This window comes from Vipera ursinii, assembly GCF_947247035.1.
Source record: "Vipera ursinii genome assembly, chromosome: 1".
Classification (NCBI taxonomy): Eukaryota; Metazoa; Chordata; class Lepidosauria; order Squamata; family Viperidae; genus Vipera; species Vipera ursinii.
In genome coordinates this window covers 183,772,146-183,797,566 of record NC_139512.1, presented here as the reverse complement: position 1 = coordinate 183,797,566, position 25,421 = coordinate 183,772,146, and the positions used below count along the sequence as shown (strand labels likewise).

Below are 25,421 nucleotides of genomic sequence, written 5' to 3'. Positions count from 1 at the left end.
AGGTTTTCCTTGGTCTAGATCAGGGGTGTCAAACTCAATTTCATTGAGGGCCGCATCAGCATTGCGGTTGCCCTCCGGGGGCCGGGTGGGTGTGGCCTGGGTGGGCGTGGTGTACTGGGTGGGCATGGCTAGAGTGCGTATGGCCTGGGTGGGCATGGCCAGCTCTACATCGTTCACATCAACGGTGCCTAGGGGGGCCTGGGCAGGAGTGGGACAGATCTGAGGGTCTCTGGCAGAAGGAGGGTCTCTGGACCAGGGCCAAGGCAGTGGGGGCCGTTCCCTCACTGTTTCCAGGATGGCTTCGCGGGCCACATGAAACCACTTCATGGGCCGGATCTGGCCCCCGGGCCTTGTGTTTGACATGTCTGGTCTAGATGTTTTAGCACTGGCTCAGCAGAGAAAAGTCTCTTTTTGAATGCTGCCTATCATTCCATAGTCCATTTCAAGGGTTAGCAGGGTTTTGGTTTGTCCCCTCCTTTGTTTTTTTTGCAAGTTGGTGATGGGTAGCGCTATTTGAGCAAATGAGGGAATGAGCTGCTGGTAAAACTTAGCAAATCCCAGGAAGCTTTGCAGTTGTTTTCTGGTCCAGGGAGGTGCCCACTCCAGCACCGTCTGCACCTTCTCTGGATCCATCTCAACCCCCTTGTGGGAGATTTGATAGCCCAGGTAGTTGATTTTTTCTTTGTGAAACTCAACATTTGGATAATTTGGCATACAATTTGGCTGCAAGGACTTTTTTCAGTACGGCTCTGACCAGCTTTACATGGTCCGCTTTTGTTTCTGTGTTAATAAGAATGTCATCAAGGTACACTAGAACCTCCTTGTACAAATGTTCATGGAGCACCTCGTTTATTAGCTGCATGAACACTGCTGATGTTCCTTGCAGGCCAAAGGGCAGTACTTTGAACTGGAAACAGCCTAGCAGGCAGTTGAAAGCAGTTTTCCATTTGTTCCCTCCCTTGATTCTGATGCGGTAATAAGCCTCCCGCAAGTCTTTTTTTTTTTAAAAAAAACCTTTGGCCAGGTGGGCTAACATGTCCATCATGAGGGGGAGGGGGTACACATTTTCCATGCATACTACGTTTAATCCCCTATAATCAACACAGACAGAAAGAGATATTCTCTTGGAATAAAATGGGGGCTGCCACCTAGGTGAGGCTGGTTAGATGAACCCAATGAAAGCATGCAGTTCATCTAGCTCCCTTGGGTTCATTGAGTAAAGTTTGGGCTTAACTTGGAACAATCTCAATAGTGCAGTTGGTGGGGAGGGAGTTCATCTGACCCACGCTCCCTTAAACACATCTCTCAGGTCTTGGTATTCTTTTGTTATACCTGGCATTTGCTCTCCTCTTGCAGTTGCCATTGCTTCCCGCTGAGGACCCCCTGGTGGAGGGGTGCAATGCTCAGCAACCTGTGGGTTTTTCCCCCTCCCTGGGAATTTCAAGAGCCCTTTCTTCTAGTCCACCTGTGAGTTCCATTTCTTTAGCAAGGCCAACCCTAGGATGAGGGGTCTTTTCATTCCCAGGGGTACTGTGAAGCTTAAAGTCTCAGAGTGGGCTCCCATTTTCATCCCCAGGGTTACAGTGGCGAAAGTAGCCAGGATGCCTCCTGCAGCTGATCCATGTAGTTGGCAGAAGGCGATGGGGTGTTTTTAGCCTTCTCAAGTGGATCCCCAACTTCTCCACTAAAGTGGGGCTAACCAAGCATCTGGTACACCCCAAGTCTAGCAGGACTTTTAGGGAAATGCTTTTCCCAGCATCAGGGAGGTGTAATTCTATGGGTATAGTCACAGGCATGAGTGGCCCACTTACCAAGGGCTCGTCCTCATTGTCAATGTCCGAGAACCCTTGGTGTTCCTCTGGTGTGGTCAGAGTTCCCTCCTTCCATTTGGGTGAAGCGTCGAACTCCATGATCTCAGTGCTGTTCAGGGCTGTCTCCTTCACTCATGGCTGTGGTTTGGTGGTTTTCCTGCTTGGTGCTTGCTCTCTCTTCTTGGCTGGGATTCTTGGTCTGCATTTGGCTGCTTGATGGCCTTCCTTCCAGCACTTCAAGCAGGCAGTGAAACGTACCAGCTGGGATTGAGGTCTGGGTGCTTTCCTCTTCCTCTCTGGGGGCAAGCTTTTCCAAACTGTTGGAGTGCTACTTATTATGGGCTTGGTCGATTTTGGCTTCCTCAGCTAGCATACACCAGTTGAGGTGTGCAGCCCCCTCCCCTTGCAATACAGGTATTGTACATTGACGTTCAGGCCATCCTTGAAACAGCTCATGAGGATGTCCTCCAGCCAGTAGAGCTGACAGGCCAGATCCTGAAATTCCTTGGTGTACTTGGCTACTGGCCAACCCCCCTGTCTCACCATTTTACTGCAATCTTGAGTTTTGCAATTGGCCAGTGGGTCTTTAAAGAGCCATCTTATGGCTGTCATGAAGTGGTTGAAATTGCACAGCTCTGGGCATTTGCATTGTGCAGGATCACCATCCACCTGGTGGCAATGCCCTCCAGTGCCAGGGTGGCTACCTGAGTTTGCCCCCCTCGGGGATCTCATAGCCGTACTCCTGCATGTAGGTGAGGACATGGGCTTGGAAGAACCTGCATTGCTGGGGGTTTCTGTCAAATTTCACTCCGAGGTGGGGTGTTTTGTGTTCGCGTTGGTGACCACCCATCTCCAGCTCTCCGAGCATTCGCTCTCCTGGAGCCCCCTGGCATTGGGGTCCTGGCGGCAGCAGCTGCTGCTTCATCCAAAGCCTGCTGTGGTGCTTGGGGGAGAAGTTCTCCCTCCCATTTGCGGTTCAGTCTCATTGGTTATCTCCTCTCATTGCTCTGGTTTGAGCTCTTGCTTTTAGGTCTTGAAATGCTTCCATCATGAAACACATCACTTGATTCATGAGGGCATCAGCAGGGGCAAATTCCTCATTTTTGTCAAGTGCCTCTAACTCTTTTTTCCATCCATGTTGTCAGCTGCCTCAGGTGAGGGTGACTCCCTTCATCCTCCTCTCCCAGTCTTCCTTCTTCCCCACGCCAAGAGACCAACTTGGTTTTGAGGATGCTCCAGGCTGGCAGCTTTTTCCATCTCTTTGATGGGGCTTGCACTGGGGTGAGTTTTGGCATCATCTTCACCCCATTGCTTTACTTTTTCTTGGTCTCTACCTTGGTTAGACATCTCTTGCACAGTCCCCATGGTAGGGCAGGTATTTCTCCAGGTTGTCCATTATGCAGATTCTGCCTAATGTAGGGACCTGCCCCAGCTGTCCCCTCAGGAAAGCACAGTTCAGGAAATAGGCATTGTTTCAAAGAGGCTCTTTTACTGAGAGAAAGTGATTGCAGAGAAAAAATTGCCATTCAATTTCTTCAGCTCCACCCCAATACCAAAGTCCATCAGGAGCCAATCCGCTGGTCTGAAGGTTTAGTGAGAACTTTGAGCTGAAAGGCCTCATTCTTCCTAGGCAGTAGGAATCTAAACAGATGGCCCCGCGGGTATTCCTCCTCCCTAATTCCTATCTAGATACATCAAAGCGAAAGTAGAAACAATGCAGGAAATGCAGAAACAGCCTCAATCCACAATAATGTGTACTCCTCCTCTCCTTCCTGATGGCAGCGTTCTGAAGGGACCTGACACAGGCATTCTCAGGGTTAAACTGGGTGGTAGATGTTAAGTGAATAGCTGTTTTCCAAGCTGGCCTACAGGATTTCAATCTTGTGATGGGCTGCACATTGTCCTGGTAAATAGGGAGGGCCTTGTTGTTTAACATTCTTGACCATAGCCAGATGAGCTTATTGTCTTCTAATGTGCAGCAGTGTGATATTGCCAAGTACTGATAGCCAGTGCACAGGAGTGGGATGCAATGTAACAGACATGATACACATTGTCTGGTGGACATTGACCATTTGGGTGTGGATACAATATTCAGCTGTGGAATAAACCAAAGCCAAGGCTGTTGTCTGTGGGATGTTAGTATCAGCACTCCAAGATGTTCCAGCCAGTCTGTTCAGTAAATAATTGTAGCTTTTCAGTTTTGCGCCTGCTTTTCCCAGGTGTTTTCAGAAAGTTAGTGATCTGTCCAGTGTACTTTGTTAGAGTTATTACATTATAAAATATGATTCTGGAACTTCACTGAAGACTGGTAATTTGTGTACCTGTTGCTGAGGTGGAATGTAGCTATTTCTGTTTTTTGTTAGGCTTGCTTGGAGGCACCGTTTTTGAAGTCATTGAGCTTCTGGAGATCTTGAGAAAGGATATCCTCTTCATCACTGAAGTAGGATCCTTGGGTTGTAAGATTGATAAATCAGCAAAGATAAATTTCTGAGAAACAAAGAACATAGAATAATAGGATTGGGAGGGACCTTGGAGGTCTTCTATTCCAAGCCCCTGCCCGTGGCAGGTGATCCTATACCATTCCAGACTTTCTTTGAGCTTGGTGGGATGAATACACATGATCATAGAAAGAATAAAAGAACAGAATAGAGTTGGAAGGGATGCCGGAAGTCCTCTAGTCCAACCCTCCACCCAAACAAGAGACCCAATACCATTTCAGACAAATGGTTGTCCAGTCTCTTCTTAAAATCCTTGAAAACAGCTTCAGAAAGGTCATGGATATACAAATTTAAAAGAGCAGGGAAGAGCACTGATCCTTGTGGTAGTCCATTATTCAACTTACAATACGTGCTTCTATTGAATTTTGTGGAAACATGAAATAACCCATTAGTCAACATGTTGTCAGTCAAGGCAATGGTGTTATGACAAGTTACAACCTTGATTAGTTTGAGACGTCCTTCTCTGTAGACAGAGGTCAAGAAAAATGGAGGTATTTTTCATTTTCCTTTGGAATCCATTTTCTAGATAGGAAATTAGTTGATCACTACAATCACATTTTGGGCAAAATCCATCTTGTTCTACTTGGATTACAGTTTCTATTGCTAGGATTTTTCTGCTTGACACAAGTTTTTCTAAAAGTTTGTAGGTGACACAGAGAAGAGCAATTGGCTTGTAACTTTGGGGACGGTTTGGATCCTTCCCTGGTTTCAAAATTGCAGTAATTCTGGTCTTCCTGAATATAGGAGGTAGCCATCCTGAGTATAGCATAGAACTAAAAAAGAAGCAAGCCAACATTTAGTTGCTGGCCCACAGTTCTTTAGCAGTTCAGGTACATGCCATCAAATATGGCAGCTTTATGGTTTTGTAAAGAATCCAGCCCCCTCTGCACTTTTTTTCTGGTGTGAATGGGCGGGAGCATAAAGCAAGTGTTGGAACAGCATCCTTCAGTGGTCTAGAATCAGATCTAATCTAATTTCCTAAGAATAAAATTTATCTTTTTAGTAAAAAATGCCCATAAACTTTCCTCTTTTGAGTCCTTTACCCCTTTTTGTTACTTTGTATTTTGTCTTTTTAAAAATTTAATAAAGTTGTTTTAAAAAATATCCATAAACTGGTTCAACAATAAAATGATATATTTGATTTCTGAGCTTTTAATATGTCCACAACAAGCCCTCAGACTACCACTAGTGTTTTGTGACTGTATAATTTCAACTACAAATTGGTCAGCCCAGATTAGACTAGTATGTTGTTTGAACCTGGTCCGTGTTCTTAGCCTGTGTCAACCAGAAAACTGAATTGAGGAAACTATGTTCAGATAATATATTATCATAGATACCAAGTTTTTTTTCTTATTTAAAATATTAGCAGGTCTAACTGTGAGATTTTAAAAGCCCAAAATTTGATACTCACAACTCAAAGACAAGTCTGGTTAACAAAGGCAAAAATGTATTGAAAAGAAAATTGAAAATAAAAAAAAAGCGTTTGCAAACGCGGCCTCTTAGACCCTTCCCAATTTGGATTGGGTTCAAAGAGTACACTGAGCAAGTTTCAAAGCAGGCATTTTATACTCTTTCATGATACAAGCCATTCCTAAGAAGCTTAAGTCATTCTTTGAAGTTGTTTCCTATTTCTAAAGGGGTCCTTCTGACCATTTCCATCTATCCGTTATGATCTTATCTAGATCTTATCTCGTTTCCTTGTAATTTCCACTTGGTTGTAATTTCCACCTTGGTTGTAATTTCCACCTTGGGCCAATGTTTCTGTCTCTCAGAAGCTTTTTAACATTTCAAAAGAACTTTGTTGATTACCATTTGTGAGTTCTCTGAGCAGGAAATAGATTACCCCACATCTTAGTGTTACATTTGATACAATTCATTGGTGTTGGTGTTACATTTTATACAATTTATAAAAGAATAACCTTTATTTATTTTCCTTCATAACCATTACATTAAGCCATTATTGTAGCCATGGTTGGTTGAATAAAACATTACAGGTTGTAGGTTCACACACTGTATCCTTTGAAGGAATATCTAATACTGTATTAGTTTAGCTTGTATGAATCCACTCAGCATGGAATACAGACAATGTTTATGGTTTGCAGACCATATTTAATCATGTTTTTTCAAATCTAATTTTCTAAGTTTGCAGGAGCATAAATCAAACACACAGGCTATATTTGTATAACACATTAGGCTTACACAGTTAACTAATTTCTCATTCAGTGCATTGTGCAAACTAGTGATAAAGACAGAACTCTTAAATAGTTGTGTACTCTCCTTTTACTCCCTTCTTTCTCAAGATTAGATCTCATTTCCATCCCCTTCATCTATATTCCATGATTAATTTATCCTGCAGTTCTCAGTTTTTAAAGCAGGATCATTACTTGGGCTGAAAATCATATTATTAAATTGGATATCCTTCTTTCAAATGTATTCTGGCAAATGTATTCCTAAGAACTTGTTGACCATTCCTTGCCTGATCTCAACAAAAAAATTTTTTCCTTAGCTGTTTGCTGCTTTTGTCACACTAATTTTTATCATTCCCCTTTCATGCCTGGTAAAATAAGAAGGGTGTAAATTGGAGTAGAGCAACTAAGATGATCCAAGGCCTGGAGACTAAAACATGAAGAACAGCTGCAGGACTTGGGTTTGGCTAGTCTAAAGAAAAGAAGAAATAGGGGAGACATGATAGCAGTATTTCAGTATTTGAGGGGCTGCCACAAAGAAGAGGGGGTCATGTTATTCACCAAAGCACCAGAGGGCAGGACAAGAAACAATGGTTGAAAACTGATCAAAGAGAGAAGCAACCTGGAATTAAGGAGAAACTTCCTGACAGTGAGAACAATTAACCGGTAGAACAGCTTGCCTTCAGAAATCGTGGGTGCTCCATCACTGGAGGTTTTTAAGACAGTCACTTGTCTGAGATGGTATAGGTCAGTGATGGCAAATATTTTAGAGACTGAGTGCCCAAACTGCAACCCAAAACCCACTTATGTACCGTCGGGTGTCGGGTAGGCATTGCCCAATGGGTGGGCGTGGCCCATTGGGTGGGCATGACTGCGGTGCTCATGGCAGACTGGGTGGGCATGGCCGGGGTGGGCATGGCCACTGATGTTGCTTGTGGGGAGGGGTGCCTATGGGGGCCAGACAGGGTTGGGGGAGATCCAGGGGGTCTCCGGTAGGTGGGACAGTGAGCAGGAGGCTTGTCCTGTGGGGTGAGGCAAGGCAGAGGGCAGAGGTGCCATTGCTGCAGGGCAAGGCGAGGCAGGAGCCAGAGTGCCTGCTGTCTGACACCATCAGCTCCCGCACATAGCGCATGGGGGCCAACTGTGTCCATCATTAGCCACAGCCTGCCGGCCCCTCGGTTTTGGCGCAACGTGGCTGTTTTCCACTTCGCGCGTCGCACCTAATGCAGCTGCCATGAGCTGCAGAACAAGCTGGGTGGAGGTAAGGAACCGGTATACTGGTTTCTTGCCACCGCCTGGCTTGTTCTGCAGCCCTAGGCAGGAGGCAGCTAACGGCCGGTTTCGTGCATTGCGGCTGTTTGCCTCTGGCCGTGGCCATTTGCCGCCTTGCACGTTGCACCCAATGCTACTGCAATGAGGCCCCGGAACAAGTTGGGCAGAGGTAAGGAACTGGTATACCAGTTTCTTACCACTGCCCAGCTTGTTCCGCAGCCTCATGGCAGTGGCATTGGGCAGGAGGCGACAAACGGCCAGTTTTGGCGTGACGCAGCTGTTTGCCACCTTGCGTATTGCGCCCAATGCTGCTGCAAATGCGGTTTGGCTGAAAGCGGCTGTGGAACAAGTGGGGCAGGTTTCCCCCTCACCTTCCCATTCAGCTACAGCTTTGGTGGCTCTGTAGGCAGAACTGTGAAGTTCTCTTTCAGAGTGGGGTAGATAAGGAAAGAAATCCTCATTCCCCCAGAAATTGCCTTTCTTTCCTTACATGACTTCCAGTCCCGTGCCGTTGCTCCTTCGCAATCTGCCACCGCCATGTGCAAGGAAACAAAAAGTTTTTTTTGGGGGGGGGGAGAAAGGTCAATCAATTCCAACTTCGCAATCTTTCTGAGGCCACTTTCTGCTCAGACTCATTACTCTTGCCAATGGCCCGACTGCCCAGCGCTCTCCCTCCCCAAGTCTCTGGTGCTCCCCCTGCTGCTTTGGTCGGCCTGGTGGCCCCCATCTCAATACCCTGCACACTGCTGCCCAGCACAGCCAACCTGGAGCTTCAGGAGTTGGCCTCCCCCAAGCGTTTTTTTTACTAACCTGCCTTTCAGCTGCATTCAGTTTCTCCATTCACTTTTCAGCCTTCGCCGCGTGTTTGTGGGACTATTGGAAAAAGAAAAGTTCTATCAGACTTTCTACCTTCTTGAGATCTTGCGAGTAGTTAGAAAGTCTTTTGGAACTTTTTTTCCCCCCGATAGTCCCACAAACATGTGGCGAAGGCTGAGAAACAAACGGAGAAATGGAATGCAGCTGAAAGGCAGGTTAGTAAAAAAAATGCTTTGGGGAGGCAAGGGCACCTGGGTGGGGGTGGCCCGGCAACCTTACCCTGTGCGGCTTTGGCAGGTGTCTGGAAAGGGGGGGGAAGCAACTGGTCTACTACCATGCTAGTGCCACTGCGTTGCTTCTCCACCACATGCACAGGCCCTACCCCACCCACCCCGCACGGAGCACTCTGCTCCCGCCGCTCACCCCCACCCTCACACGGCACCTTCTTTACAGCTCCGACGCGTCATTTCCTCCACTGCTGTGTGGGACTAAAAATAAAGTTCAATCAATCAATTCCAACTTTGCAAGATCTTTTTTTTCTGCGAGAAGTTGAAATTGATTGATTGAATTTTTTTTTTGCACACAGCGGAGGCCTAAAGCGAAAACGTTTTATAAAACCCAGCTGAATACCTAGGGCTGGGGCGACGGTGTGCATGCCCAGACTCGCCACCACGATTATAGTTTCTCCTGCTTGAGGGCTGGACTTGAAGACCTCCAAGGTCCCTTCCAGATTCTATTCTATTCTATTCTATTCTATTCTATTCTATTCTATTCTATTCTATTCTATTCTATTCTATTCTATTCTATTCTATTCTATTCTATTCTATTCTATTCTATTCTACTCTACTCTACTCTACTCTACTCTACTCTACTCTATTCTATTCTATTCTATTCTATTCTATTCTATTCTATTCTATTCTATTCTATTCTATTCTATTCTCCTTAGGATAGGATGAAGAGACATGTTAAGAACAAGGCTAAGTGAGGTGGAGCTTTGAGTACCACTTCATTTGGGAACTTGCTGTGAATTCCCACACTTTTCTGGGACTAAACGAATACCAGTTGGAAGGGACCCTAGTCCAACCCCCTACCCAAGCAGGAGACCCTGCCTATACTATTTCAGATAAATGGCTGTCCAATCTCTTCTTAAAAACCTCCAGTGACGGAGCACCCATAATTTCTGGAGGCAAGCTGTTCCACTGGTTAGTTATTCTCACTGTCAGGAAATTTCTCCTTATTCTCTGCTTGATAAGTTTTCATCCATTGCTTCTCAGGTGCTTTGGAAAAAAGGTTGACCCCCCCCCTTCTTTGTGGCAGCCCCTCAAATATTAGAACACTGCTATCATGTCACCCTTAATCCTTCTTTAAAACAGAGTGACATATCAAATTTCTATGAATATTGTCTATATCATTTTAGGCTGCAGATTAGGATTAAACATGTCTGAATGTTCTCCTTGAAGCTGTTTATCTTTGGGTGGTGGTGGTGGTTTCTGGAATTTAAAAAGATCCAGATTTCACTAGGTTAGCTTCTTAGATGCCGGAAACTTTAAATAGGTCAGTGTTTAACTACGCAATCAATTTGCTTCATACTGAATGGACACAACTCCAGTTAGAACCATATCAAGTGAGTCTGCATAAGGCATTGTTTAGGATTTAAAACATATGTAAACAGCCATTTTTCCACCTTGTGCAGGAAGTACTGACACAAATTAAGACAAAAACTTTGAATCAATTCCTTGGCAAAGCTTTTCTCTTAATTACAGGAAGGAATGTCGAGAAGCTCCATAACTGCAGGCTTTTTATAGCCTGTCCCCTTCTTTCCCAGCACCTCAAAGCTGTTCAACTGCCTATTGAACTGATAGAAGTCTCTGGAATGCAGTGCCTTCCTTCTCTCCCAGCCACTGTCAAGGCCAGACCTGGGGTGGGGAATTGGAAGCAACTTTTGCTTTGCCAATGGCTGTACTGCTGAAAATGCCAGATCAAGGCATTTTTAAAATTACAGAGTTACTTTCTGAGAGTCCTTCCATCTGCTGTTGATTAGATTATCTGGTTCACCTACTCATTAGTGGTATGTTTAACGATGGTTCATTGAGTGAACCACAATAGTTTATTTCACACATTGCACTAAAATGGAAACTGATTTATAATAGCAATAGTTTCTATGGAAAACAGATCTGGGTTGCAAAAACCAGGATGGCCTAATGACGCAATTTCTGACTGTTTTCTGCAGTTTTGCAGCAGTAAGCCCAACCATTGTGCTTCTATAACATCTTAATATAATGGTAGGGAGATATTTTTCAACCTATTTCTATTTTTAGCTTTTAATCTTCTGAGATATTGAGGAATCAGTAAAATTATGAGGAAATTTGTATATACAAAAGTATACAGAGCAGGATGATGAGTTTATGGTTTTTTATGAATTTATAAGTTTTTCTCTTCTTTTCCGAAGAGGATTTCTTTGTTTAGTGCATTTCTTTGTGCATAAGATTGATGCACCACATCCAGGTGCATTGCAAATAATGCACTATAAGTCACTACATTGCATTACATTCTTAAATTATATTTTTTGTTCTGGTGTGGTATTTTGTCTAAATTAGAATATTTTGCATGATGAGGTTTTATGAGCTGTTTGACATAAATATGTTCTGCAGTGTCTTTGGCTGAGAATTACAGTTGCAAGAAAAAGTATGTGAACCCTTTGGGAGTTTTGCATGAATTGGCCATAAAATGCGCTCTAAACATCATGTAAGTCACAACAATAGAAAAACACAGTCTGCTTAAAATAATACTACACAAACATTAGCTGTTGTCATGTTTTAATTGAACATAAGATGGAAACATTCACAGTGCAGGGTGGAAAAAGTATGTGAACCCCTAGCCTAATGACTTCTCCAAGAGCTAATTGGAGCCAGGAGTGAGCCAACCTTGACTCCAATCAGTGTGATGATATTGGATGTGTTGCTGACAGCTGTCCTGCCCTTTAAAAACACACCTGTTTTGGGTTTACTGGTCTCAAGAAGCATTGTCTGATGTGAACCATGCCTCGCAGAAAAGAGCTCTCAGAAGACCTACGATCAAGAATTGTTGACTTGCATGAAGCTGGAAAGGGTTACAAAAGTATCTCCAAAAGCCTTGATGTCCACGGTGAGACAGCCTGTCTACAAATGGAGAAAGTTTAGCACTGTTGCTACTCTCCCTAGGCATGGTCGTCCTGTAAAAATGAATGCAAGAGCACAACGCATAATGCTTAATTGTTTTTATTGAAAAGTTTTACAATACATTTTTGAATACAAAAAACCCCTCTCCTCAACCCCCCTCCCCTCCCCCCTCCCCGACTTCCCAGAGCTGAATACAGGGTATAATAATACAAACAAGCATAATCTAAAATATGCTAACAACAATAATAAAACATCAAATTCTATCACACTTTTAACTCTCCATAGTCAAAATATTAATAAAATAACTACTAACTAATTATACATCATAAAAATCCACTACTTATTCAATGCTAAATGATACTTTTTAGTCCCATATTTATTCTGAATATATTCAATCCATCTTCTCCATTCCACAATGTATCTCTGTTGCGATTGATCTTTCAAATATGCTGAAATCTTTGCCATTTCTGCCAAATTAGAAACTTTCAAAGTCCACTCTTCTATAGTCGGCAGTTCTTCCTTCTTCCAATATTGCGCTACTAAAAGTCTCGCTGCCGTAATTAAATTCAACATCAACTTTATATCTATAACAGTAGTATCTGTAATAATACCCAATAAAAACAATTGTGGAGAAAACTTTATCCTTTTCTTAAATATCTTTTGCATATTCCACCAAATTTTAATCCAAAAAGCTTTAACCTTTTTACAAGTCCACTATATATGAAAATACGTTGCATCCTCACAGCCACACCTCCAACATTTGGGCTGGCAGTTCGGATATATACTTGCTAATTTTTTAGGGTCTAAGTGCCACCTATAAAACATTTTATAAAAATTCTCTTAAATTTTGGGCCTGTGTAAATTTTACACTTCTAACCCACATCTTTTCCCAAGTGTCCATTGTTATAACTTCTTGAAAATTCTGGGCCCACTTTATCATACAATCTTTAACAAGTTCCATTTCTGAATCAATTTCTATCAATGCATTATATACCATATTTTCCGGTGTATAAGACGACTCAGTGTATAAGACGACCCCCGACTTTTGAGAAGATTTTCAAGATTTTTCATCTTATATGCCGGAAAATACTTACATGCCAGTTGCCAAGTGTCTGACACAAGCCCGATTCAGCCCCGTCTGATGCAGATGGTGCAAAGCCGCCCTTTTGAAGCCCAAAGGGGCTTTTCCTTCCACCCACCCATTTGAGAGCACATTTGCAGATGGAGCAGCCACGCGTCTAGAGCCAAGCCCCGCCCAGGAGGCAGTCAGCCAGGTGGGCTCAGAAGACGCGCTGGGGAGCTGGGCTTGGGGCGGCCATGCCAAGGCCGGCTGGCGAGGGGCGCTGCATGGTCTGCGGGCGAGAGGGGCGCCAGGCCCGCCGGAAGTCCCCGGAAGTTCCTGGAACGGCCTGGCGGTGGGCGGGCGCTCCCTCCCCGACCCACCAGGGAGTGTCTCCCAAAGCGCAGCGTCTGGCAGCCGGGAGTCTGTCGGCCTGATCGCTGGCGAGCTGGCCCGTGGCTGGGGCCGGGGCCCAGGAACCGGTAGCCAGGTGTGGGTGGGGGAAGGAAAGCCGGGCGCGGGCTTCTGCGGCTGGTTGCGAGGCCAGATGCGGGCGTCTGCCGGATCACCGGTGAGTGGTCTTAAGGCCCTGCTGAATGTCGGGCCTGCCGGGCCCGAGATGCCGCCCCCTCTACCCAGGGTCCTCCTGCAGGGGTAGAAGACAACTGCCGGGAGTGATAGCGGGTAGCAGGGTGCGCTCTGCTTATGCTCAGATGCCGCTTGGGTGAGGGTGAGGGGCTTCCTGCCGCTCCTGGGGTCTGGCGTTTGCAAGGGGGAGGGGTAGGGGCTTAGAGGCTCTTGGAGGTGGGAAGGGAGAGTCACATTGGAGGGGGGACTGGACTAAGGAGGCTTGAAGTTGCTTTGCACGAACGGGGACGCTCGATTGATTTATGTACTATTTTCCGGCATATAAGACGACTGGGCATATAAGACGACCCCCCAACTTTTGAGAAGATTTTCATGGGTTAAAAAGTCGTCTTATACGCTGGAAAATACGGTATCCTTTTTATATGTGCTTGACCTTGATCTCTAATTTGTTTTACCAAATTTTCATCAATCATCGAGAAACCAACTTTCTGGTCCTCTTTCCATCTTGCCTGTAGTTGCCCATACTGAAACCAAGTTTGTACAATCTTTTCTTTTAAAATATTATATGGCTTTAATTGCCATACATTCCTTTCTAAACTTAAGATTTCCTTATATGTAGTCTCATCATGTTTAAATCCCACATTTATATTTTCTATTGCATGTTTAGGTATTGCCCAAATTGGTATCTTATAATTGGTATCTATACTTTTTCCAAACTCGCAACAGAGCATACCTTAAAATATGTATCTTAAACACATTATCCACCTTCTTATCATACAATAAATATGCATGCCAACCAAATAACAAATTATGACCCTCAAGATTTAATAATCTCCCTTGTGTTAAATTAAACCAGTCACTTATCAATGACAAAGCAGCAGCCACATAATATAATTTAAAATTAGGCATTTTAAGACCGCCTCTTTCACGCGTATCTTGCATTATCTTAAATTTAACTCGTGGCTTTTCCCCTGCCCAAACAAATTTATTAATTCCTTTTTGCCATTTCTCCAAATTTAAATCCTTTTTAAGTATAGGTATCATTTGAAACATTCATTTTCACTGCTGCAATTCTTCCCAATAAAGATAATTGTAATTTTGTCCAACTATCTAATTCTTTTTGTATTTTTCCCCATAACATTTCATAATTATTTTTATATAACTTCTCATTTGAGGCTGACAGATATATCCCCAAATATTTAATCTTTTTAACTATTTCAAATCCCGTTAGCTCTTCTAAAACAGCCTTTTGTGATACAGTCATATTCTTAGACAATATTTTAGTTTTTTGTATGTTTATCTTAAATCCAGAAACTTTCCCATATAACATTATTATCTCCATCAATTCTACAACTGATTAATCCGGCTGAGTTACTGTAATAACCAGGTCGTCCGCAAACGCCCTCAATCTATAATCCTTATCTCTTATTTGGATTCCCCTGATTTTATTCGAATCTCGTATTTTAATCAGTAATATTTCCAATGTTAAAACAAATAATAAAGGTGACAGCGGACACCCCTGCTTTGTACCCTTTTCAATATTACATGGTTCTGTCAAACTGTTATTTACTATTATACGGGCTGTTTGATTTTGATATATTGCCCTAATAGGTTGTAAATTTTTTTCCCCAAATTCCATTTTCTCTAATACTTTCATCAAAAATTGCCAATCCAATTGATCAAAGGCTTTTTCAGCATCCAAAATGATCAGCGCTGCGGGGATCTGATTATTTCTTTCCAAAAATTCCAATAGATCTACAATGTGTCTCACATTATTCTTCATTTGTCTACCGCTTATAAATCCAGTTTGATCACTATGAATCACTTGTTGCATTACCTTCATTAATCTGTTAGCTAAGATTTTTGCAAATATCTTATAATCAGTATTTAAAAGCGATATTGGTCTGTAGTTTTTGGCTTGGGTGGCATCCTGATCTTCCTTCGGGATCAACGAAATAAAAGCAGTTTTCCACGATGGAGGTACCCCTCCTCCCAATTGAATTTTCTTAAACAGTTCCCTTAAAGATTCCACCATTTCTAACTGTAAATTTTTATAGTAAACGGTGGTCAAACCGTCAGTTCCCGGTGCTTTACCCACTTTTAATTGTTTAATTGCTAGAAAAATTTCTTCATCAGTTATCAATTGATTCATCCCTTCCTTTTGTTCTTGCATAAGAACAGGAATATTGGCTTTTATCAAATATTCATCTATATCTACATCTCTAATCTTATCTCTAGCATACAACTTAGAATAAAAATCAACAAAAGTCTTTTTAATAAGATTCTGCTGATACACTACTTTACCCTTATGTTCTATTCTATCTATATTACAAGCCCTTTGCTTCTTCCTTAACAAGTAAGCTAACCATCTACCCGGTTTATTAGCATTACAAAAAGTGTTATGTCTAGCATACCGTAAGTTAGTTGCCACTTGATCTGCCATTAACGTATCAAACTGACCCCTTAATAAAGTAATTACCTCTTTGATCTTCCCATCAGATGGATTCAGAATTAAAGCCTTTTCTTTTTCCTTAATTTATCCTCTAATTCTTTCCTCTTAAATTCCAGTTTACGTCTGTGTTTATTATTCAAATATATTAATACACCTCTCATATAAGCTTTACTTGCATCCCAAACCATCTCAATAGAAGTACCTTTATGCATATTAATTTTAAAAAATTCATCTGTTTTTTACACTCTTCCACATTTTCCTGGTATCTAAACAAATTTTCATTTAAACGCCAAGACCGTCTATCTCCACTATCTTTTTCTATCTCCAACCATACTGGACTATGATCAGATATAGTTCTTGGACAAATCTTGATCTTCTTAATCCTAGGAAAAATATCATTAGTAATTAATAAAAATCAATCCTGGAGAAAGATTGATGCCTGTCGGAGAAAAAAGTAAAGTCTTTTTCTTGCAAGTTCCTTTCTCTCCAAACATCTCTCAATTCCAAGTCATCCTTCATCTCAAAAAAAGATTTAGGCAGTTTAGCATGACTTGGTGTGCTTTTAAAAAGGCCTCCCTTGTCCATTTGTACATCCAAGACGCCATTCCAACCTCCCATAAAAATACAAGATTTATAATCCCACAGAATAATCTTGCTGTGTAGTAAATTGTAAAAATCTCCTTGCTGTTGATTAGGAGCGTATAGTCCAACCAAAAGCGTTTTCTTGCCTTCTATTAATAATTCAATTATAACATATCTTCCTTGTTTGTCTGCTTCAATTAAACTCACTGTTAAAGTATTCTTAACATAAATAACAACTCCATTTTTCTTATCAGGCGCAGAAGCAATAAACTGTGTGCCCAACCTAAAGTTTACCAAGTAGTTTTGATCAGCCGCTCGAATATGTGTTTCCTGTAAGCAAATAATATCGTTTTTAAATTGCTTTAGATATTGAAATACTTTCTTTCTCTTATTTATTTATTTAGTTATATTTATATACCGCCCTATTCCCTGAGGACTCAGGGCGGTTTACAGGGAATTAAAAATCCAAAATCCAAAAATTAAGAACAAATTAAAAAGTATTAAATTAACCCTGTAGTCAGTTAAAAAGAACCCCAAATTAAAAATTCCTCCTCAGTCTGGGCCCGAGAGCTGAAAGAGCCAGGTCTTCAGGCCCCGGCGGAATGATCGGAGGTCGGGGGCAGTCCTCAGCTCCACCGGCAGCTGGTTCCAGAGGGCAGGCGCTCCCACTGAGAAGGCCCTATCCCTGGGTATCACCCGCCGGCAATCTCTCACCGGCGGAACCCTGAGCAGACCCTCCCTGTGGGAGCGCACTGGGCGAAGGGCGTTTGATGCCAGCAGCAGGTGTTCCCTCAAATATCCCGGACCCAGGCCATGTAGGGCTTTATAGGTGATAACCAGCACCTTGAATTTCACCCGGAGGGCAACCGGAAGCCAATGCAGCTCGCGGAGTAGAGGTGTTACATGGGAGTATCGGGAAACCCCCATTACAACTCGCGCGGCCGCATTCTGCACCAGTTGAAGCCTCCGAGTGGTCTTCAAGGGCAGCCCCATGTAGAGAGCGTTACAGTAGTCCAAACGGGAGGTCACAAGCGCATGAGTGACTGTGCGTAGGGCGTCTCGGTCCAGATAGGGACGCAACTGGCGCACCAGGCGAACCTGTGCAAAAGCCCCCCTGGTCACGGCTCCTATGTGATCTTCAAAATTGAGCCGTGAATCCAGGAGGACGCCCAAGTTGCGAGCCCTATCAACGGGGGGGTAACACCTCACCCCCCATCATTAGAGGTGGAATAACATGGTTAACCCGAGACGCCGATACGCACAGCCACTCAGTCTTGGCAGGATTGAGACGAAGCCTGTTTCTCCCCATCCAGACCTGAACCGCCTCCAGGCACCGGGACATCACGGAGAGGGCATCACTGGGTTGGTTCGGGGTGGAAAGAAAAAGTTGGGTATCATCAGCATACTGGTGATACCCCACCCCAAAACCACGAATGATCTCGCCCAGCGGCTTCATGTAGATGTTGAACAGGAGAGGTGAGAGAACCGACCCCTGAGGAACTCCACAAATGAGAGACCTCGGGGCGGATCTCTGCCCTCCTGTCAACACCGACTGCGAGCAGCCCCGGAGGTAGGAGGAGAACCACCGTAGAACGGTGCCTCCCACTCCCAACCCCCTGAGACGCCGCAGCAGGATACCATGGTCGATGGTATCAAAAGCCGCTGAGAGATCTAATAGGACCAGGATAGAGGAGCAACCCCTGTCCCTAGCCCTCCAGAGATCATTCACCAGTGCGACCAATGCCGTCTCCGTGCTGTGTCCGGGCCTGAAGCCCGATTGGTACGGGTCCAGATAATCAGTTTCCTCCAGGAACAGAGGGAGCTGATGCGCCACCACACTCTCAACAACCTTCGCCAGAAAGCGAAGGTTGGAGACTGGACGATAGTTGTTTAAAACAGCCGGGTCCAAAGCAGGCTTCTTGAGGAGGGGTCTCACCACCGCCTCCTTCAGGGCGGCAGGGAAGACACCCTCCTTCAAAGAAGCAGTTATTACTGCATGGAACCAGCCTCGTGTTCCCTCCCGAGCCGCATAAGCTAGCCAGGAGGGGCACGGATCCAACAAACAGGTGGTGGAGCTCAGTCTCCCCATGATCCTGTCCACATCATCAGGGGAAACAGGGTCGAACTCAGTCCAGATAACATGCTCAAGACCGCCTGATTCCTCCACATCAGACTCTGCCCAGTCAGAGTCCAGGCCGGTCCGGATCCGAGCGATTTTGTCCGCCAGATGATGACTAAACTCCTCGGCTCATCCCTGCAAGGGATCCTCTCTCACCTCCTGGTTAAGGAGGGAGCGAGTCACCCTAAACAGGGCGGCCGGGCGATTATCTGCAGATGCGACAAGGGCGGCAAAGTAGTTAGACTTCGCCGTCCTTATCGCCGCAAGATAAGACCTTATAAAGGTTCTTAACTGCAATCGGTCGGATTCGGATCAGCTGGATCTCCAACCGCTCTCTAGACCTCGTCTCCGACGCTTCATCTCCCGGAGCTCCACAGAGAACCATGGGGCCCAACGGGATCTGCGCCGAGTCAGAGGTCGCATGGGTACAACGCAGTCGAGTGCCCTGGTGGCAGCCGTTTCCCAGGCCTCCACCAGAGCATCGACTGGGCTGTGGGTAAGGGTGATAGGTATCGGCCCAAGCGCCCTCTGGAACCGGTCCGGGTCCATTAGGCGCCTGGGGCGGAACCGCCTGGTCGGTTCCGCCGCCCAGCGGCGGGGGATGGCATGACGGAAAACCAGCCTCAGGAGGTAATGATCTGACCATGACAGAGGGGAGATGGATGGAGAACCCCCTCCCAGATCATCCAACCACTGTCCAGACAGGAACACCAGGTCGAGAGTATGATCCCCCTCGTGAGTAGGGCCCTCAATAACCTGGGTCAGGCCCATGGCTGTCATGGAAGCCATGAACTCCCGAGCTAACTCCGACGACCCCCCCCAGTGATGGCAGGTTGAAGTCACCCAGGACTATAAGCCTGGGGAACTCCATCGCCAACCCTGAGAGGGTGTCGAGCAGCTCAGGCAGGGCTGTTGCCACACAGCTGGGCGCCAGGTATGTGAGCAACAAGCCCAACTGAACCCGAGGACCACATCTCAAGAGGAGGGATTCACTCCCGGCCATCTGGACAATGGTGGCCTCCCGAGGACACAAGGTCTCCCGAATAACCACTGCCACCCCGCCACCCCTGCCCTGAGCCCGTGGCTGGTGCAGCACCCGGAAACCTGGTGGGCATAACTCGGTGAGAGGCACCCCTCCCTCCGAACCCAACCAAGTTTCCGTGATGCACGCCAGATCCGCACATTCCTCCTCGATCAGATCCCGGATGAGGGGAGCTTTGTTAACTACGGATCTAGCGTTAAAATAGACCAACCTGAGCTCAGGGGCCTGATCACCCTCATCCCCGGGTAAGAGGGTGCTAACCGGAGGGTCGGAGCGCGCCACCGCTCGGAGATAGCGGGGGCGCGATCCCAGATGTTGATATGGCCCTCCGCGCAAACACCTGCTGCCATTCCCTATCGCCGTGGGGATTTGAAGCCCCACCCCCACATTCCCAGAACCAGCAGCCACCTCCCCAGACCCCGTCCCGTCAGGACCTCTAACAGGACCAGACTGAGTGCCGGTTAAAGATTCCCTCCCTACCCCCCCACCTTCCCCCTCCCTAACTTCTTAAAATAACCGGCTAAAAATTTTATCAGGGGCCTCTTAGCATGTCTTAACTCGAGGCCCCTATCTAAGCCCAGCCACCTCTCGGAATCCCAAAGCTTGGGATCGTCATTAAGGGGAGTATGGAAACAGGCGACAGGTCGCGCCCATGAGGCAGGAACTGCCCTAAGGGCATACAAGTCCGCTCCGGAATAATGATAAATCATACTGCGCTGGGATAGTCTTTTAGGGCAGATGTTATGAAAATGTCCAAGGATCGCTCAGTGATGGTGTATAGATGGTAAAAAGTCCAGTAGGCATATCTCCTAATCTGCAAAGCCATCTCAGCTCTCACCTGAGATGGAAATCCAAGGGACAGCCTCAGTCGTCCTCTCACTCCGGCTGAGGAGTCCAATCAGGAGCAGAGAGAGAAAGGGAATCCTGAGCCAGGGCCACCCCAACTGGTCTCTCACACCAGTGAGGTGGCCGCTGACCAGTCCAAAACCGTCCTCCCACCACGGTCCGGTCCCAGCCACACTGGACTATCAATAGGAGGGATCTTAACTCCCATCAGGCATGGAGCTAGCCAAATGCCTGCCTGTCAACAGGGAAAGTAAGAACAGGCAGGCCAGGCCTCTGTCGATCCTCGCAACTCCAGCCAGCACCACCAGTCCGGGAGGGGGAAGAACAAAAGCATTCTTTCCCAACGCCCGTCCGCCAGTCCAGGCAATCTTCCAACGGCGGAGAGAGGCAATCCCAGCCGATGTATTAAGTCCGGGAATTCGCCAACATGTCCGCCGAGGCCGATGACCAGGCCCACCGTCTGCAGCCACCATCCGGGAGGAGAAAAAGGCTCCGCGCCGCCAAAAACGGCGCCAGCCAGCTGATGATCGTAAAAAGATCTCTGACCGGTGGGATCGTCGCCGCTGCCCCTCCGACAAGCAGAGGGTATTCACGGCAAGCAAGCAGAAGAGGGAAGGCAGGGCAAGGCATCCCGGACTACTCAGCGTCATAGCGGAGAACAGCAGGTCGGCAGGCAGGCAAATTCTCAAACGCCGCTAGTGCAAATCAGCAAGCCGCTAGTTCGGAGGGGGGGGGCTCAGCACCACAAAAGCAGCGCCCAGCAGCTGTTTTAAAATCCCCCCAATCCCCAGAGACGCTTCGGCAAGGCGGCAGAAGAAAGAAGCAAGGCAAGGTATCCCGGACTTCACATCGCTGTCACAGTGCTCAGCACCATAGCGAAGCTCGGCAGATCGGCAGGCAGGCAGTTCTCGAGAGCCGCCAGTTCAGACCAGCAAGCTGACAGTTCGGAGGGGGGGGGGGCTCAGCGCCACGAGGAGCAGCGCCCAGCAGCTGTTCCAGAATCCTCCCAATCCCCAAAGTCGCCTCGGCAAGCCGGCAGAAGAAGAAATCAGGCAAGGCGTCCCTGGCTTCACGGCGCTGCAACAGCGTTCGGCGCCATAATGGAGCTCGGCAGGCGGCAGTTCTCCAGAGCCGCTAGTTCGGGGGGGGGCTCAGCGCCGCAAAGAATAGCGCCCAGCAGCTGTTTATTAAATCCCCCACCCCCAGAGTCGCCTGAACATACCGTGGGCCTCCCTAAGCTAATTCCTTGGAGCCCTCGAAGAGCGCCCGAAGCTTAGGCTGCGGCCGTCGCCATCTTGGTGGGAAAAAAAATCAAAAATCATTATGTGGTGAATTTAGACCATTAACATTCCAGGTTAGAAGCTTTGTCGCCATCTTTTGCGACCTGAAGCTTTTGGAGCACCTCTTCCAAAATCACCTGCACTCTCTTTGGCCTCGCTCCTCCCACTGCTTCACTGTAAGTAGGTTTTTGAGATGCCGTCATAACTCTCTGCTGTTCTTGCTCTTGTCTCATTCGTCTAGCTGCAGCGCGTGTTATTCTTTGGTCTCTGACCTCCTCCGTTGATACTGAAATCTGATCCACTCCTGTAACTTTCTGGAATTCTCCATCTTTCAGCTGCGTGACTCCTTCAGCACCTTGTGTACTCTCACTTTGTGGTTGACGCTCTCCTTCACCATTCTTCCTTTTGGATTCCAGAAGTGGTATGGGGACTGCCTTCAAAATGTTGGCATAAAAATCATGTGCCTGTAACTGTGAGAAGACGATATCTCGTGCCTGCATACATCACCACCATACCTACTGGGATCTCCCATCTGAACTGGATATTCCGTCTTTTTAATTCTTCTGCCAAAAAAGCAAACTCTTTCCTTCTCCTTAAAATTCTTGGAGGGATCTCTTTTAAAATTAAAACTTCTTGCTCTGCAACTGCAAATTTGCTATTATAAAAGGCTTGAATAACCTAATTTCTAATTGCTCTCTTTGTAAAATAAACCACCACATCTCTAGGTAGTTTCTTTTGTCTTGCAATCCAGGAATTAACACAAAATATTTTATCTATATCCACCATAATATCTTCTGCTGAGCGCCCCAAAACCTCTTCAAGGGCTTCTGAAACTACTTTTTTCAAATTTTCCTTAGGGTCTTCCTTCATCCCTCTAATTCTCACAGCAAATTTCATCTCTCTATGCTGAACCAATAATAAATCGTCGTCAATCTTTTCCATCACCGTTTCAGCATCCGTCATTTTAGCATCTAATCTCACACTATTTTGGCTAAGTTCTTCCACTCTCTCATCCAAATGTTCAATACAAACAGCCATGCCTTGAAGTGCAAGTAAGATGTCTGCCCTTATTTCTGTGTTCTTCTCCTCAATAAGTTCAGCTAATTGTTGAGATTACTTTTTCAAAGCCTCTTGCAAAACATCCTGCAGATCTTTTATTGTCAAGGCTGGTGCAGGTGCAGGTGCCGGGTGGGCATTAAAGCCTGTAATGATTGCTGAACTGGCGAGGCCCCCGTGCTTCTAGGAACTTTAGATTTTTTGGCAGCCATTTTCACCCACTTAATTCTGTTGCACACTTTCACTTTTAAAAGTCTCTACAAAATCTACTGAGTTAAAGTTTATATACTTGCTCTGACAACATTCTCCTGTACAGCTCTGCCTGCATCCAAGTAATCCAAAGTTCACTCTCACTGGTAGGGATGGTTGCTGCATCCTGCTCTGCTCCAAAGCCCTGGAGCAGAGGCGTCCCGAAGTCCGGAGCAAACTCAGGCTTCGGGGGGGCTCAATCCTTCAACCACCAGAGTTTCAACTCTGGCGGTCTGGGAGAGCTCTACCCCTGCCTGGGCGCTCACCCCCTCCTCTTCTCCTGAGGAGCGGGTTTCTGAGCTGCCAAACAGCTGATCGTTGCTGTTTTTGGCGGCTCTACGGAAACAACGGGGCTGACAGCCGAAATGGCTGCCGGCAACGGAGCCTTGCCACCCAGAAGTCAACGCATAATGCTTAATGAGGTAAAGAAGAATCCTAGAGTGTCAGCTAAAGACCTACAGAAATCTCTGGCACATGCTAACATTTTTGTTGACACATCTACAATAAGGAAAACATTAAACAAGAATGGAGTACATGGGAGGACACCACGGAGGAAGCCATTGCTGTCCAAAAAAAATATTGCAGCACCTTTGAAGTTTGCAAAAGAGCACCTGGATGTTCCACAGCACTACTGGCAAAATATACTGTGGACAGATGAAACCAAAATCGAGTTGTTTGGGAAAAACACACAACACTATGTGTGGAGAAAAAAAGGCACAGCACACCAACATCAAAACCTCATCCCCACTGTAAAACATGGCGGAGGGAGCATCATGGTTTGGGGCTGCTTTGGTGCCTCAGGGCCTGGACGGATTGTTGTCATTGATGGGAAAATGAATTCCAGAGTTTATCAGGACATTTTGCAGGAAAACGTATGACCATCTGTCCGTCAACTGAAGCTCCGCAGAGGATGGGTGATGCAACAGGACAATGACCCAAAGCATACAAATAATTCAACAAAACAATGGCTTCAACACAACAGAATATGCCTTCTGGAGTGGCCCAGTCAGAGTCCTGACCTCAACCCGATTGAAATGCTGTGGCATGACCTTAAGAGAGCGATTCACACCAGACATCCCAAGAATATTGCTACACTGAAACAGTTTTGTGCAGAGGAGTGGTCCAAAATGACTCCAGATCGTTGTGCAGGTTTGATCTGCAACTACAGGAAACGTTTGGTTGAGGTTATTGCTGCCAAAGGAGGGTCAACCAGTTATTAAGTCCAAAGGTTCACATACTTTTTCCACCCTGCACTGTGAATGTTTCCATCTTATGTTCAATTACAACATGACAACAGCTAATGTTTGTGTAGTATTATTTTAAGCAGACTGTGTTTTTCTATTGTTGTGACTTACATGACGTTTAGAGCGCATTTTATGGCCAATTCATGCAAAACTCCACGTAATCCCAAAGGGTTCACATACTTTTTCTTGCAACTGTATATCCAAAATACATCAGACTACATATGGCAGTTGTACATTAGGCAATATACTTTAATGCAATATTTCCTTGGGCGTTGGGATATATTCTTTTTTTCCTCCCTTTTATCCTTCTACATATTAAATCTGGAGCAAACAATCACATTGAAACTTAAGTCTGTTATATTAACTTGAAGGGGTTTTTTTATGAGGAAAGATTCTTGCTGAGTCTGTTCTGTTCAAGTCACAAAATAGAGTAACTCACACAATATTTTCTTTCAATAAGTTCAAAAGTAACTGATTGGGATCAAATTTATATGGAAATTTCAGCAGCCATCCAAAGATCTGCTTATTCTCTAAGCCAGCAGAAATAACTGTTTGGTGTTCCGCTTTCAGACCAGTGTCAAGATTCAGAAAGTCAGACCTTTTACCAGATTGGGGATTCATGGGAGAAGCATGCCCATGGAGTGAGATATCAGTGCTACTGTTATGGCCGGGGTATTGGAGAATGGCACTGCCAGCCTTTGAACACAGGTAAGAATCCAAATCTATGAATGAGAGAGACCACATGACTTATTTTCACATGACTTGTGGTATGCTTTCTGAGTACCTTATAATATGAGTTTTAAATCACCATTTTAAGTAAAGAGAAAAAAAATCAGAAGTCATTGAGTCAAACATAAAGATCTCATAATTACATAATTGGCTGTGCTAATCAGATGTATGACCACTGTCAAAGAACTTGATGTTTCCACTGTGTCCATATGTCCATATAACAGTCTATCCATTGCCCTGTGTTCTTTAAAATTCTCATGCTTTTGTTTGTGACGAACTCTACATATTTTCCTCTCTTCCCTTTTCTTTTGACATATTCACTCTACTTCAAATATTTGTTTTGCAGTTTGAGCCTCTTTCATTCTCCTTATGTGGCCCAACCAGCTCAATGTAACTTATTTGTACTGGTCACTCACTTTTGTACTTAGTCCAC

The 25,421-nt window shown here is 45.4% G+C and overlaps 1 protein-coding gene across 6 annotated transcripts in view; it reads left to right on the top strand.

The window, feature by feature from the left end:
* The window catches only part of FN1 (fibronectin 1), a 160,757-nt gene that overhangs the window by 49,056 nt on the left and 86,280 nt on the right, over nucleotides 1-25,421 (top strand). For all 6 annotated transcript variants that reach the window (XM_083354336.1, XM_083354335.1, XM_083354334.1 and 3 more), the window contains exon 13: nucleotides 24,830-24,967. In XM_083354336.1, coding sequence (XP_083210462.1) covers nucleotides 24,830-24,967 — 138 coding nt within the window. The remainder of the gene's footprint in view (nucleotides 1-24,829; nucleotides 24,968-25,421) is intronic.